At 40.8% G+C, this 15707-nt stretch overlaps 1 protein-coding gene across 1 annotated transcript in view; it reads left to right on the forward strand.

The window, feature by feature from the left end:
• The window catches only part of FAT1 (FAT tumor suppressor homolog 1 (Drosophila)), a 114617-nt gene that overhangs the window by 61192 nt on the left and 37718 nt on the right, over positions 1 to 15707 (forward strand). The window contains 6 exon segments of the mRNA NM_001190170.1: positions 297 to 358; positions 2492 to 2821; positions 3135 to 3345; positions 6202 to 6341; positions 10824 to 11099; positions 11224 to 11434. Coding sequence (NP_001177099.1) covers positions 297 to 358; positions 2492 to 2821; positions 3135 to 3345; positions 6202 to 6341; positions 10824 to 11099; positions 11224 to 11434 — 1230 coding nt within the window.

Consider the following 15707-nt stretch of genomic DNA (forward strand, 5'->3'; position numbering starts at 1 on the left):
CAAAATGTATGTTGAAACTATTCTACAAATTTTTACAAATTTAACTGATTTGAGTTTTTCCACTTAATACTTCTGTCATTATCTAATGTGTTTAAAAATCATTACAATAAGAAAGTATAAAGTATGTCGTTTGTAAATAAAATAATTAAGTGTACCTAGATTAATAATTTTTTCCTCTTGAGAATAAACTGGACATTTGCTCAGACTGCTTCACTCAGTATGTGTGGTGGTTTCAGTTACATTATTTTTTAATTGATTTATTTGTGAAAATTCATGAACTGTTATCCATTTTATAGGTCTCATCACAACTACATCAAGGAAACTAGACCGAGAGCAGCAAGACGAACACATATTAGAAGTGAGCATTGTTTTATTTTTAATTATTTAAAAACTATTATATCCATAAATATTATGGGAAAGGGCAATCTGACATTAACTAGTATTCATAGCGTTGCTATTTTTATATTAGCTTCTGGTCATAATAAAAAAGAAAATAAAGAAAACATTGTGACTATAGTTCAGGTTTCCATTACACCTTTTTCTTTCCCCAGAAAAGAAACAGATCTCAAAATATCAAGAGCACCATCCTGCTCCAGTCCCCTCACCTGGTTAGAACCACATGGCACACCTGTTAATTTTTTGTGTGTAATCTTTTGTCTTTTTTAGGGCCGCACCTGCAGCATATGGAGGTTCCCAGGCTAAGGGTCGAATCAGAGCTGCAGCTGCCAGCCTACACCACAGCCACAGCAATGTGGGATCCGAGCCACGTCTGCGACCTATACCACAGCTCGTGGCAATGCCAGATCCTTAACCCACTGAGCTAGGTTAACCGCGAGCCACAACGGGAACTCCGACACACCAACCGTCTTCAATGAATGTCAAAGGCTGGGGGGGTAGGTGTAAGATACTTAGGACATTGAAGATAATATTAAAATATCAATGAGAAATAAGATTTTGTAATTGTTTACGTATCCTCTGTGTTTTTTCTGCAGTCCTTTTCTGGTTATATATTTGAGGGCTAGTCCTGGCATTGATTTGACTGTCTTAAGAGAATTTTTTCCAATCGCATGTTAAAAGTTGTGTTACTGGCTGCTGGTTATGGAACCCAGACTTAGGACCTGTTTAATGCTGAATGCTACAAATGCATAGTACTTGGTTGCACATCTCTTTAATTTTTCTTTTTTTCCTTTCCATGTCATATGAAAACTGATCAAAAGGAAATGTTAGGAGAGGTGAAAATTAAAATAATAATTATACTTTGGTTTTATTTGGAGAATTGAGAAGGTAGATCATGTACTTTTAATTAAAGCAGCTACTTAAATGCTCCGGACAAGTACTGTCAGGGTACATTCATTCACACTTTGATAATAAACAACAGAATTACACCTACCAACCCTCGAAAAGAACATAGTTCCCCAGAAAACTTCAGTCTGCTTTAATGTTTTTAGTAGTTCAGTAATTAATTAGGAAGGATGTGGGTAAGGCGAGAATAACTAGGGCCGTTCCTTTTAATGTACACACTGAAGTAAAAATGAACACTGATTTGAGGGCGAAATTGTCTCTTATGCTTACAGAAACATTCGCCGGTGTTCAAGAATCTCAGACCTTTTTATACCTAAACTGAACACATGAGTAATTTACTTCGAGTGACACTTATTTTACATTTCTTTTACTGAAAGTCTTATTTCATAAGTTGGTCTTGAATTTAAATGTTTAGTCCACCCTACCAAATGTGGAAAATGTCTCTTAAAAAAAAAAAAAAAAGCCAAACAATAGAGAATGGTGATTACTAGTATTAAAAGACACACTGCTTAACGTGTGTTTTAAATGGATGATTTAGTTTATCTTGATGAAGCTTAAAAATGACAGTTTTTAAATGTAGTATGTGAAGATTTTATTGTTAAGTGTATAGAAGAGGGCTCTTAAATATTTAAATTCTTCGTGTGGGGAGTTCCCATTGTGGCGTAGCAGAAATGACTCCCAACTAGAAATCATGAGGTTGCGGGTTTGATCCCTGGCATTGCACAGTGGGTTGAGGATCTGGCTTTGCCGTGGTGTAGGTCGCAGATGCAGCTTGGATCCGGCATTGCTCTGGCTGTGGTGTAGGCTGGCAGCTGTATCTCTGATTCGACCCCTAGCCTGGGAACTTCCATATGCTTCAGGTGTGGCCCTAAAAAACAAAAATTAAAAAAAAAAATCTTCATGTATCTCTTCCTTTGCTTAAAAAATACTAAGTTTTTTTGGTGGCATTCACATTACAGTTAGGGTGTGGGAGGAAGAGGGGTGACAGGTAAGGAGGGAGCAAGGGCTCCTGCCACCTCCCTGAGTCCCCATGTGCCCCCTCCCAGGCTGTGGTCAGAGTGAGAGGAGATGGTGTGTGTCATGGCGCTGTGTGAACTGCAGAGGTTTATGCAAAAGCCGATCATTATTCACTTTGTATATAGTATATTTTTAAAACATTTCTTGATGTTCTCTTAAAAAAAAAACCTAGGTTACTGTGACAGACAATGGTAGTCCCCCCAAGTCAACCATCGCAAGAGTAATTGTGAAGATCCTTGACGAAAATGACAACAAACCTCAGTTCCTACAAAAGTTCTACAAAATCAGGCTCCCTGAGCGAGAAAAACCTGAACGAGAAAGAAGCAGCAAACGTGAGCCTTTATATCGTGTTATAGCTACAGACAAAGATGAAGGTCCCAATGCAGAAATCTCCTACAGCATCGAAGAAGGAAATGAGCATGGCAAATTTTTCATTGAGCCAAAAACTGGAGTGGTTTTGTCCAAGAAGTTTTCTGCAGCTGGAGAATATGATATTCTTTCAGTAAGTGGAGATCTGGTCTTCGAATTACTTGTGTGCTCCAACTATTAATCTCGTCTCATGTCTTCTCTCTTAACTGTATTCAGTAAATGCCCACAGTGTTGTAGGAGGTATGAGTTCATTGATCCTTTTTTAGCCGTCATTCCAGTCGTTTATGTTGAGAAGGGCATGACAGTGTTGCTCTTTACATCAGGCGTTGAACACGTGGAACATAGAGCACAGTTGGTTCAGTTTAAGACCCAACCAATCCATGCTTCAGCTGGAAGACGCAGCTCCTCATTTGGTGTTTTTAATCTCCTCTGCCCATGTTTTATAGATTAAGGCAGTTGATAACGGTCGGCCCCAAAAGTCATCCACCACTCGACTCCATATTGAATGGATCTCCAAGCCCAAACCGTCCCTGGAGCCAATTGCATTCGAAGAATCATTTTTTACCTTTACTGTAATGGAAAGCGATCCAGTTGCTCACATGATTGGAGTAATAACTGTTGAACCTCCAGGCATCCCTCTTTGGTTTGACATCATTGGTAAGCATTCACGATTGTTTTCATTTGTTCTTATATAGGTTACACTGAGGAGAACCTGTCTGTGGTTTTCTGATTTTCGTGCACATCTCAGAATTTAAAATTGGCAGTAAGATACATAAGTAAAGGATTTGTTTTAAGTTGTAGTATTTTGGAGTTTCCGTTGTGACTCAGTGGCAAGGAGCCGGACTGGTATCCATGAGGACATGGGTTTGATCCCTGGCCTTGCTCAGTGGGTTAAGGATCTGGCTTTGCCTTGAGCTGCGGTGTAGGTTGCAGGCATGGCTCGGATCCCAGGTTGCTGTGGCTGTGGCGTAGGCCGGTGGCTACAGCTCCGATTTGACCCCTAGCCTGGGAACCTCCATGTGCCGCAGGTGCGGCCCTAAATAGCAAGAAAAAAAATTAAATTGTAGTATTTTGCTTGCACATTTTTTCCGCAATATCCACCATATATTGAACTTGTTTAAAAGAGGTGCCCTGTATGTACCTTATTAAAGTTTTTTTAAAAGCACATCCGAGAATAACAAAAATCCAAATGTTTAGTTCAAAAGCACAGCTTCGTTTTTCCTTCTTGATACATAACATATGGCATGTAACTATTTTTAGTGAATATGATTTGAATGTTTAAAGTAACTGTGTGATTGTCACATATCAGTATTTTATAGGGAATATGATTAAAAGTTTTAAGAATATTCAACTGTATCAACTGTGGCTGGCCACACCCGCAGCATGCGGGAATTCTGGAGGGGGGATCAGAACACCTCCGCAGCAGCCCTTGCCACAGCAGGACACTGCCAGATCCTTAACCCATTGCATCACCGGGGGACTCCAACTGTGGCTTTTTAAGTTTGATTTACGTTGCTTTTCATTCGTAAGCAAGGTTCACTAGATTAAATCAACCTGCGATTAAAAAAATTACATGCCTAAGCTAATTCTTTTTTTCTTTGTCACTTAATTTAGCTTAGACATAGAATATAATACAACATACTTAAAACTGTTTCACAGTAGACTTTGACATTGTAATTTTAAATTCTGATTTCTTTACAGTATTTTAAAATCAAAAGTATGTGTTGGAGTCGTCTCTAGTTGGGACCTAAAGCCCCTTTTCCCTCTTCACCCCTAAGCCCTCATGCCCCCAGTTGCTGTGTCTCTGCACGTTGAAGCCACAGGGGCCGCGGGGCACAGAGGGTTCGGGCTTTACCTCCTGAACTTTCACTCTAGACAGCTGGGCTGCTTTCCAAACTTTGATCTTTGTATGAAATTGTTGATGTTATCAACACCTACGAAACCATTACAGTTTAGTTTTAAATTAACAAAAAATTCTTTTCATAGTTCACCGCAGTCAGAACAGTTTGTTTGCTTTCTGTTAACTCCTGTCGCATTTCCAGATGAGCAGACACGGCGTCAAACGTCACGTGTGAACCGCCTTTGGAACGGCTCTGATTGATCGCTCTCTTTGTTCTGTGCTTGCCTTCCATGCTTGCTTCTTTTTGGCTGTGCCAGGAGACACACTTGCTAAGAAGTGTTTTACATCTTTCAGATGACTTGTGACCTGAACTGTACAGCAGAAGGTATCTGCTGAGATCACATAATTTGCCTCAGATTATGAGATCTAAAAGAAAAGCATTGGTTTTTCGAACTTTCTGCTCTCCAGTGACCATCTTTCATTGCTTTACCTTTCCGTAGCACCATGTGGTCACCCATTCCCGTTGCAAACATTCCGACTTTCCATCCATCCCTAGATCCTTATTTTTAGATTTAACTGTGTGCTTTGTTTTGTGTGTGTGTGCTCTTTTGCTTTTTGGTGGGCTTTAGTCATAGAACTTCATCATAATGTTTAGATTTTATTTTCATTGCATTCCATTTTATTGCCGTAAGTATCTCAAGTTTGCTTTTTGGTGGGCTTTAGTCATAGAGCTTCATCATGATGTTTAGACTTTATTTTCATTACATTCCATTTCATTGCTATAAGTATCTCAAGTTCAGTGGCTTTGAAAAGAGAGCTTTATCTGGAATATAATGGGGAATGCGTTTGGATAATGTAGCACAGAAACTTTGCTTCATTAAGCTTTGTGTTTGACAGCAATGGGAAAAATTTCAACTACTGTATTGTAAGAGTCAGGATTAACTGATGTTAACTACCACCTCTTTTCAGAGTTAACATTTGTTTTTAATAGTTCTTTTATTCAAGCAATATGCTCAAATTGTCCCACATTTTTAAAAAAAAAAAAGTCGGGGGGCGGGGAGGCTGCCCTGTGGCATATGGAGTTCCCAGGCCAGGCATCAGATCTGAGCCACAATTTTAGTCTATGCCACAGCTGGGGCAACACCAGATCCTTTAACCCACTGTGCAGGGCTGCGGATCGAACCTGCATCCTGGTGCTGCAGAGGCACCACCAACCCCCTTGCACCACAGCTGGAACGCCTTTAGTAAATTTTTAAATGGCCAGCTTGAGGTACTATATGATGTGGTATGTAGCTCCTGAGGATATACATTAAAGAGGTATTCAGAATCCTTGAAAAAAAATGAAATGAAAATTAATTTGCTGGCAGTGTTATAAATGTTTTCTGTTTGTTCTCAGTTACTTTCTTGCCTCCTTTCATTGAGTAGTATCCTCTCACTTACTAGCTTCCTCCACAGTCATGGCTTAGTAAGTATACCCCATCTCTCCAGTTGGTCCTTTTCTGGTCTTTCAAAATGAAAGCTCCTGGGCATCACTTTATTCACTGTATCAGGCATTTTTCTTCCCGCCTTCTTTTCTAAACTGCCATTAACAGTTATTAGAAAGCCACAAAATAAATGAGAGATTTCATCCTGTGACCTGTTCTCACTTCTCTATTTCTCCTGTCATAAACTAGGCGGCAACTATGACAGTCACTTTGATGTGGACAAGGGCACTGGCACCATCATTATTGCCAAACCCCTGGATGCAGAACAGAAATCGAACTATAATCTCACAGTCGAGGCTACAGATGGAACCACCACTATACTGACTCAGGTAGGTGGAGGCCGAAGACGTGTCTGTCCCAGGAGGATTGACACAGCGTTCTGATCAGGGTCCACGGGCAGATGGCAGTTGATTCTGCTCTCTGAGGTTCTCAAATCAGAAGTTACTACAGCGATAGTTTATGCATACCGTATACACAGGGATTTTTATTTAGAGAATGAAAATTCACCACAAATCCTGATTTAGGTTTTGCATGTAATTAACCAGTTTTGAAAAATATGAAAGAAGACTTCAGGAAAAAAGTTGTTATACCATCAATTTTTACTTTTATACTCATTTTGAATTGTGTTAGTATAAAACGTATCCCTATTGAGGATGAATTCTCCAAGTCATTTGCATTACAACTGGTTAAAGTGATTAATTTTCTTTTAAGCAGGTTTTTGGATTTTTCCCCTCTCCTTGGCTCTGTAATATAACTGAAAGTTGTTCTAATAATTCCTTTAACATCTTTGTGTTCCTAACTGATGATTAAGACATGGTCAGATTACTGGCATTTCAAATTTAAATTTAAACCCTACAAATTACATTTAAATTCTCTTCTTCCTTAGCAGTTCTCTTTGATTCACAGTAGGGGCTGTTTGAGAATTTTGTTAAATGTGCCAGGTTTTGTTCTAGAAGCTGAATAGTAGGAAATAAAATCCTACCCTCTTGGAGTTTACATTAGAATGATAGAAGCTAAAGGCTTCTGTATAATTTGTTGTAGCCAAAAAGTAAAGGGAAGAAATTAAATGTTAGAGGATTAAAATACTTCTGAATTCTAATTTCCTATCTTTAGAATATATTCTTTTAAACCTTAAATGAGACAGATCATCTGCTAAATCAGTTAGCTGCCTTGAAGAATAAAAATTATAGTCTGTGATATCTTTTCACCTAATAAATGAATAGATCATTTAAAACCAGTGGGAAAGCGACCTTATTTCTTTCTCCAAATGCTTGTGATTTTTAGTGTATTTAAAATTGACAGATGTGTCATGCGTTGGGGTCATTTTGAGATTGTCATGTAAAAGTGCCAGCCCAGGATTAACATTTCAGTCTTGGGAACTGTTCTTATTGAAGAAGCTAGACTTTAGAGCATGAAAATGAGAGCAAAGCATCGAGAATTGTAATAAATTTAACAGGGTAATTGTGAAAGGTTTAAAGGGTAGTAGATCAGTTCAAGTCATTGACTAACCAGAAATCTAGTTAGTAAATGGTAGAAATGACCCTCTGTGCCAAGCGTTCTCCTTATTAAAGACGATCTTTCTACCTGTAGCATTTATCACTTATCACATAACTTCCAGTAATTGTCATTTTAGTTAGGATAGTTAAGAGCTTAGTGTGAAATATGCTGTAGATTGCCCAAATTCCTGTGAAACCCAGTACATATATTACAGTCGTCTTTTCTCAGGGCCACAGAGTATCTTCAATTTCAGTGCTTCAGGTATACTTCAGTGACTTATTTTGAGTCGTCTTCCGAGGGTATTGATAATTTCCCGGTGAATTGCTGGCAGGGAGAGGTGGCCAGTGTCCAGAGGGCAGTTGCATGGCCCCACTGACTGCCCTGGTGTGGGACAAAGGGAACAATCCATAAATCAGGTTTTGATTCCCAGCCAGGGGCTGAGGACCGGGAGATGGGAATCTGAGCGGGAGTGGAGCGGCCAGTACCATCTGCAGAGAGGAGATCAGAACCGCTCAGGCACAGGGACACAGCAGGTAGATTACTGTTTGTAGGAGAAACTCAGGAACCGACAGAACCGGTTTTGCTGCAGCAAGGTCAGTAGCAGCAGGAGTCAGGTCTGAGGGTTGCAGAGCTCGGTGCCTCGCCCCAGAGGTTGGGGTGGAGGAGCAGGATGCCCTGCCATTCTCTGTGGAAGCAGCTCCTCTGCTTGCTTTCCTGTCATGCTGTTTTCTGCCCAGGATGCTAACCAGTATTAATTTAGGTCACTTTGCTTTATCTGGTATCTCAGGTAACTTACCAATCCAGTCCACATTTTTTCTCCTTACTTTGAAACAGCCTTGCTTTCCTTTCTTTCCATTTCTCTGGAGCATCAGTGTTGCACACTCTGGAACAGACTATTTGGGTTGAATCAGGGCTCTGCCTCCTACTCCTGTGTGTGGGTAGGTGGTATAACCCTTCGTGCTTCCATTTCTCCTCTGGAAAGTGGGTAGAGACTAGATCTTCCTAGGACACTTCTGAGGGCTTACCGGGGCTCACCCTTCAAGCCCTCAGGCCTGTCCCCTCTCCCCCACAGCTGCCCATGAGCACTCCCCACATGCTCCCTGGTGCACATCAGCCCTGGTTTGGGCTCTCAGCCCCCAACTTGGCTCCCAGGCACCTTCCTGTCTCCATTGTCTGTCCCTGTGATTCATCCCACGCTGCCCACTCATAGGAAGGTCTGCCTGACTGGGGGGAGGATGGAAGGGGAATTTGCTCCCATCCGAGGGCTTGGACACACAGAACATAGAGTTCTCAGACTCTGCTGGGAAGTCGGCCTCCGCTCTCGGACCCCACCTTCCCCCCGCTCCTTTACCGTGTCACCCCTGCTTCCAGGCTCTTCTCTGCAGTCTCTGAGAGATGGCCTGTTCCATTCCATCCCTGGCATTCATGTCTTTGACCAAGCTCTTCTTCCTGCCCCAGGAGATATCCATCTGCCGACCTAAGACCTATGCAAGCAGAGCCTATTTCCTCCTTAAAAGCTTCCCGAATGGCCCAGATCACCTCTGGACTTTTGAAAACGTCCTTAACAGTATATGACACTTCAGTAGGCTTTGCATGTGCGGGACTTTTCCCGGCGAGGTGGAAAGCTTCATGAGGGCAGGGGCTCTCCACATTTCCCTCACACCCTCAGTAAACCTAGCAAGGGATGAGCGTGTGACACCAGGACGTAGGTGTCAGCTGGATTGCTTTATCAGAAAGGATGGTCCTTACTTCAGCTGTTGCCATGTAGTTGGGATCCATTGATCTGGGAGCAGGATTAAATTGTCTCTGCCCAACACTCCATGAGCAAAGTGAATTTTAAATGTATAGTGGAAATGAACATAGAATGTTTAATTTATAGAATTTACCTTGATAACCATTGCTTCTGGGTGTCATTGACCTTTCAAAGGAAGGCATCTATAGTTTTAAATGTTTCCGTGACTTTTACCTAAAACCTTTCTGTGGTTTGGTAGATGCAATTTAGTTTTCATATAGTTGAATGTTACAGATCCATCGCTGGCGTGTTCATGTTCTAGGAGAACACCGGGGTTTTCATGGGAAGACCCCCAGTCCATATGCCCACCCAGTGTGGTTAACACTGAGCCCATGTGCTCCTGAGACTTGGTCCTCCTGTGCCATTGGGAATAGGTCCATATGCACCAGTGAAGCTCATATTTCTTGTTTACAGCTGTGAACCATCTTTTCTAGTCAGTAGTGGTTCCCACCATGCCTCATGTCTCTTCAGTCTGAAAATTAATCTTCTGACTATCCAAGTTAAAAAAAAAAATAGTTTAGCTTGGGACTGAGTTTTTAAACATCTTTTTTTTTTTTTTTTTTTTTTTTTTCTTTAAGTTTTTTTTTTGGTTGGTTGGTTGGTTTTTTTTTTATTTTGTCCTTTTAGGGCTCACCAGCAGCACATGGAGGTTCCCAGGCCAGGGGTGAATCAGAGCTACAGCTGCCAATCTATGCCACAACAACGCCAAATCTGAGCCATGGTCTGTGACCTACACGCAGCTCATGGCCACGCTAGATCCTCAACCCACTGAGTGAGGTCAGGGATGGAACCGAAGTCCTCAAAGTCCACATGGATACTAGTCAGGTTGGTTACCACTGAGCCATGACAGGAACTCCCTCCTTTAAGGTGTTTATTCTCTGCGGACATACTTGACATTCTCTCTCTCCAATGTTTTTAAGTTGTTTTTAGGAAGTAAATGTATTTACTCTCTGTATCTGGTTTTGTGATCATGAAAGCATCAGGATTTTAAAGCACAAGTCTGATTTTCCTTTTTCTATTTAATGTCTATCAATAGGGGATTTGGAGTCTCAAAGATTAGAACAAGAACTGTCTCAAAGATTAGAACAAGACTGTCGAGTAGTATGCTCACCTCAGTAGCTCGCGAGTTACAGATGCAAATCTGATCCAAGAAATCAGTTCCCTCTGAATCCTGGCAAAGGAAATTCTTTACATGATTAATCTAGAAATATCTCTTCTGTGGAGACCTAAAAGAAATTAAGCCTGCATTTCAGAAAGAATGTGTTACATTTGTGTGTGTATGATACATTTTTCCCAAGAATTTTGAAACGTCTTAATTATCTTACATATGTAATATATCAATGAAAAATTTTAAGGATTTTTTTTTTTTGGATTTTGTTTGCTTTTATTTCTCGTGTTTGTATTTCATTTTGCTCAAAAATTACTGTTTTTTCAGTGTGCATCTGATTTTTTTCCCTGATGCTTTAAATACTAAAACATCATAATTAGGAATATTGTAATGTGACTCATTTTGTCATTACAGGTATTCATCAAAGTAATAGACACAAATGACCATCGTCCTCAATTTTCTACATCAAAATATGAAGTTGTTATTCCTGAAGACACAGTGCCAGAAACAGAAATTTTGCAAATCAGTGCTATGGATAAGGATGAGAAAAACAAGCTAATCTACACTCTGCAGAGCAGTATCGATCCACTGAGTCTCAAGAAATTTCGTCTTGATCCTGCAACCGGCTCTCTCTATACATCAGAAAAACTGGATCATGAAGCCATTCACCAGCACGTTCTCACAGTCATGGTACAGCTTTCTGCTCATTCTTCTGCCATTCTACTGTTCCTGGAGGGTTCCATATGATTGAGAGTGATCTTTAATCAATTATAAGGAAAACCTTAACAGATTGCTAATATGTTGCTTCTTCTAGGTACGAGATCAAGATGTCCCTGTGAAGCGCAACTTTGCAAGGATTATTGTTAATGTCAGCGACACCAATGACCACGCCCCCTGGTTCACAAGCTCCTCCTATGAAGGGCGGGTTTACGAATCAGCTGCCATTGGCTCAGTCGTGTTGCAGGTTACAGCTCTGGACAAGGACAAAGGGAAAAATGCTGAAGTGCTGTACTCTATCGAATCAGGTATTTTTGGAGCACTCCATAGGTTTATAACTTTGTACTTATTAGAAACCATGTTTCTTCTCTTCTAAAATTAGTTCTAGGAGTTCCCGTCGTGGCACAGTAGTTAACGAATCCGACTAGGAACCATGAGGTTACAGGTTTGATCCCTGGCCTCGCTCAGTGGGTTAAGGACCGGCATTGCTGTGAGCTGTGGTGTAGGTTGCAGACGAGGCTTGGATCCCGTGTTGCTGTGGCTCTGCGTAGGCCAGCAGCTACAGCTCTGATTCGACCCCTAGCCTGGGAACCTCCATATGCCGTGGGAGCGGCCCAAGAAATGGCAAAAAGACAAAAATAAATAAATAAATAAATAAAATTAGTTCTAGATGTTGAAACATTTCTGTGGAACACTGTAAAAATTGCTTAAATTGATAGCTACCATTTTACATGTTAGGAGAAAGAGGGAAAAAAAACTTTTTTAAATTTTTAACTCATTAGAAAGCAAAGATGGAGAGTCCTAAATTTGGGTAATGTCTCAGTGATTCATAATATTAGCATAATTCAAAGCTCTGAGAAGTCCTGCAGTAGAAAAAACTTAATCTGACCAATTCAGGATTTCCAAAATGGTTTTAATCACACATTTTCCTCCATAAACTCTAAGCAGTCCTAGGATAGTTAAGGCTGGCCAAATAATTTGACATTTTCTTTGAGCAGGAGATTCCATAACAGAGTGCCAACACATTTCATCAACGTCATGACTCTCCTTCCCCTTCCAGTTTTCACTCTTAGGCTGCTTTCACCCCCATGCATCTAACACAGTTTATGTTTCATTAATGGAATTGGGTTGTTGTAGTAGGTCCCAGGGTTGGGACCAAGACATGAAGAAATGTTGAAAAGTCTAAGAGGTCTCCTGGAGCAGGGTGGGAGACAGCAAGGGCAAGAAGACCCGCTGGAACTGGGGGCTGGGACAGTTCCACATGCAAGAGGGCAGGAGGCCTCCAGCCTTGCTGGGTGATCCCAGGAGGGACGATCACCAAGAAGCAGTGGTGGCGAAGTGAAATACCGCTGTTCCGTTTCTGTTTGATGCTGCTGTTCAGTCATTCATGTCTCCATTCCATGGAGACTTCATCTTTTTGTGTCAGGTGCCACGCTAGGCTTGTGCTTGATAAGTAGGGGTTACCATTGGTCCACAAATGTACATTCTTACGAAAGAATTCTCCCCCTGGTTAAAACAGGGGTCAGCTTTAGTGCGTGAGATTTATCCAGTTAGAAATCACTTCGCTTTGGAACTTGCCTGACTCATGCCAAATACTGTAAGTGATTAAACTTTGAGAAGACAGCTTCTATTTTTCCATCTTTCTCAGTGCCATTGTTAGTACAAAGATTGTACTTTCATTCGTTCTCTATAATGATTTCAGAATATTGAGATCATCCTTCAGCTTGATTTTTGTTTTTACAAATCCGTACATTAACATATTTAGAAATTGTGTATCTTTTCTAAGCATTAGAATTGATAGAGGTATATAGTAAACTGTGGATAACATAATCCAAAGCTGAGCTGAGCAAATGGAGAGCTCTTTAAAAACAAACAAACAAAAATAAAACGAAACGCTGAGTTCCTGCCATGGCTAAGTGGAAATGAATCTGACCAGTATGCATGGCCTCGCTCAGTGGGTTAAAGATCTGGCGTTGCCATGAGCTGTGGTGTAGGTCACAGATTCGGCTCGGATCCAGCATTGCTGTGGCTGTGGCTTAGGCCAGCGGCTGCAGCTCCAATTCAAACCCAGCCTGGAAACCTCCATATGCCACCAGTGCAGCCCTAAAAAGCAAAAAAAATAACAGTGTGTCAACTTAAAAAATACAACCTGGAAGTTGAGAGTTAAGTTTTATTTGGGGTGAAATTAGGTCGTAAGCCCCTTAGATAGCATCTCAGGTAGCCCTGAAAAACCCTTCTCTGCACCCAGGAGGGGAGGAAGCTAGGATATATAACTTTTTGCAATAAAGGGAAGGTAGTAGGAACAAAGGATTTACAGATCACCGGATTTACAGAAGATTTACAGAAAACCCTTTTCTATGGGAAGATGTAAAGTTCTGCACTCACTGGAATCGCTCCTTGGATATGCATCTCAGCTGTGGGCCAGCCTTTTTGTGTCTTCCCCTTGGGAGTGGCTGTTCTCACAGAAGACTATGCATGACATCTTTTGTCTTGCCCACTCCCTACAGCCCAGGAGGCAGGATTTCAGAGAGCTCCGAAATACTGCCGCAAAGAGGAAAGAGGCAATGTCCAGATATGGGCCATAAAGGTGAAGGGGGAGGTGCATCAGCCACGCGCACATTTTAGGCACGTTTTCTGCTGGTCTCTGAAGGTTACTACGAGTCACAGATGCCAGTCATCATTGATGGACGTTAGTGTTTTTCTAGGTATGAAGAGATGCAAGAATTTGGCTCATAAAACCTTCTCCCAAAAATATCTAACTCTCTGAAGACCTGAGCTTCCAGTTTTCCCAGAGCACAGAGGGCCTCACGCCTGGTCTCCACCCTGAGTTTCGCTCAGGGGGTGCTGTGGGTCGGCAGCATCAGTGGCTCATGTTTTACTCCATGTAGAGGCTGACAGCAAGTGTCAAACTTCAGTTCACAAATACTTAACCAATGTGTTTTATGTGGTTATCCTATTTTTATTTCCTAATATATTTGAAGTTTCATTTATTTCTCTGACCAAATTTAGGCCATTACTCACAAATAAGACCTCATATACTGTCTGAGGTTGCAGTGTTAAAATGGATTGTAGTGTGGTTGGTACCTTGAATAAGGATGATTTTTCCACTGCTTCAGAAATTTCACTGTTAAAAAAAAAAACAGTACATTCCGTTTGTGCATGCCTGAGCACTTCAATAAAATAATTTTCTTTTAGACAGGCTGACTGGCTTTGTGTAGGAGAAAATGTTAAACTTTCCCTTAGCTTTCACATAATTTTCAACAACTGGGTGTTTAAAATATGATTGTTGGTGCCTCACTGAAGGCATGTGCATTCTTTAAATGCTTGTGATGACTGATGGGATTAGTAATTTGGTATTCCAAGAATGGAACTGTAGCACCACTCAAAGAGTAGATAATACAGAAGGCCTTGCCTGGCATACAATTTGGACTTTACTAAATGAATACAATTATTTCCTTTAATGTCAAAATCATGCTGTACAATTACTTTATAGGAAATGACTACCATTACAGTACAGTAGAATTGTGTGTTTAAATCTGATGGAATAGTAGGAACAAAAAATGGTCACACAGCCTTCATTCATCAGTGTATTCATAATCACTTGCTTCTGATTCGTGTCAGATTACATTTAATAAAGTTCAATAGAGTAGTTATAAATCCAGGCCCAAACACCACATGTTTAATTAGCAATTTATTGAGGGAAAGGTTTGGTCTGATCAGGAGTCTTTAGGGAAAAAGAAATTCATTAAAGAACATTTTCAGTAACAATTGAATTATGTGTTTAGAGACACATCAGTGCCATACTCTGGGCTGTAGTGGGTTTGGGTTTTTATTTTTTGTTTTTTGGGTTTTTTTTAAGTAGATTATTGTAACTTCAAAACTGTTGTAACCTCTGGAAATAGCAGACAGTAAATACACTTAGTGACCAGAAATGGTTTTCTTCCCCAGACTTAGATTAAATAGAATTGCAGTCGAGGCTCTACAGAGGTTGCCGTACTGTTAGGCAATCACTGTTCATTGTGGGAAATAGCAGGTGCCTGCACAGCTCGCTGATCTTTGGGGGGGCGGTCTGTGTGTCATACACTCATAGCTAATGAGCACACATTTGCACGTTTGTGCAGATAACTGCCTGTTCAAATAGAGAAAACAGTTTAAGACTAGAAATCACCAGTATCTCCCCTAAAGTGAATGACAGGGCCTCAACCTAGTAATACTTCAGTCACTGCCGTAGTAATTTGTTCACAAAGGCCATATGTGTATTTCAGTCTTTGGTGAACTGATTGGACAAGGACAACTTCTAGCCGCTCAGCAGCCTTCAGTGTTTTTTTTTCACATAAATAGGAGGTTGCTCTCCCATGTGCCAATTTGATGGTTTCTGCCATGGCATATGTGTATGTAGGATTCATATATTAACTAGCTATGTTCCTGTTTAACCTTCTTGTTATCAGTGACGAGCTCAGCAATGTCTTTATCAAAGTGAAGATAACTGCTCATAATAAAAGAAGGTTTCTGAATTTCACATGGCTGATAAAAACTTTTTATCAGAGATTTCCAGTTAGCCACTACACATTCCTTTTGCTA

Source organism: Sus scrofa, chromosome 17, assembly GCF_000003025.6.
Source record: "Sus scrofa isolate TJ Tabasco breed Duroc chromosome 17, Sscrofa11.1, whole genome shotgun sequence".
Taxonomy (NCBI): Eukaryota; Metazoa; Chordata; class Mammalia; order Artiodactyla; family Suidae; genus Sus; species Sus scrofa.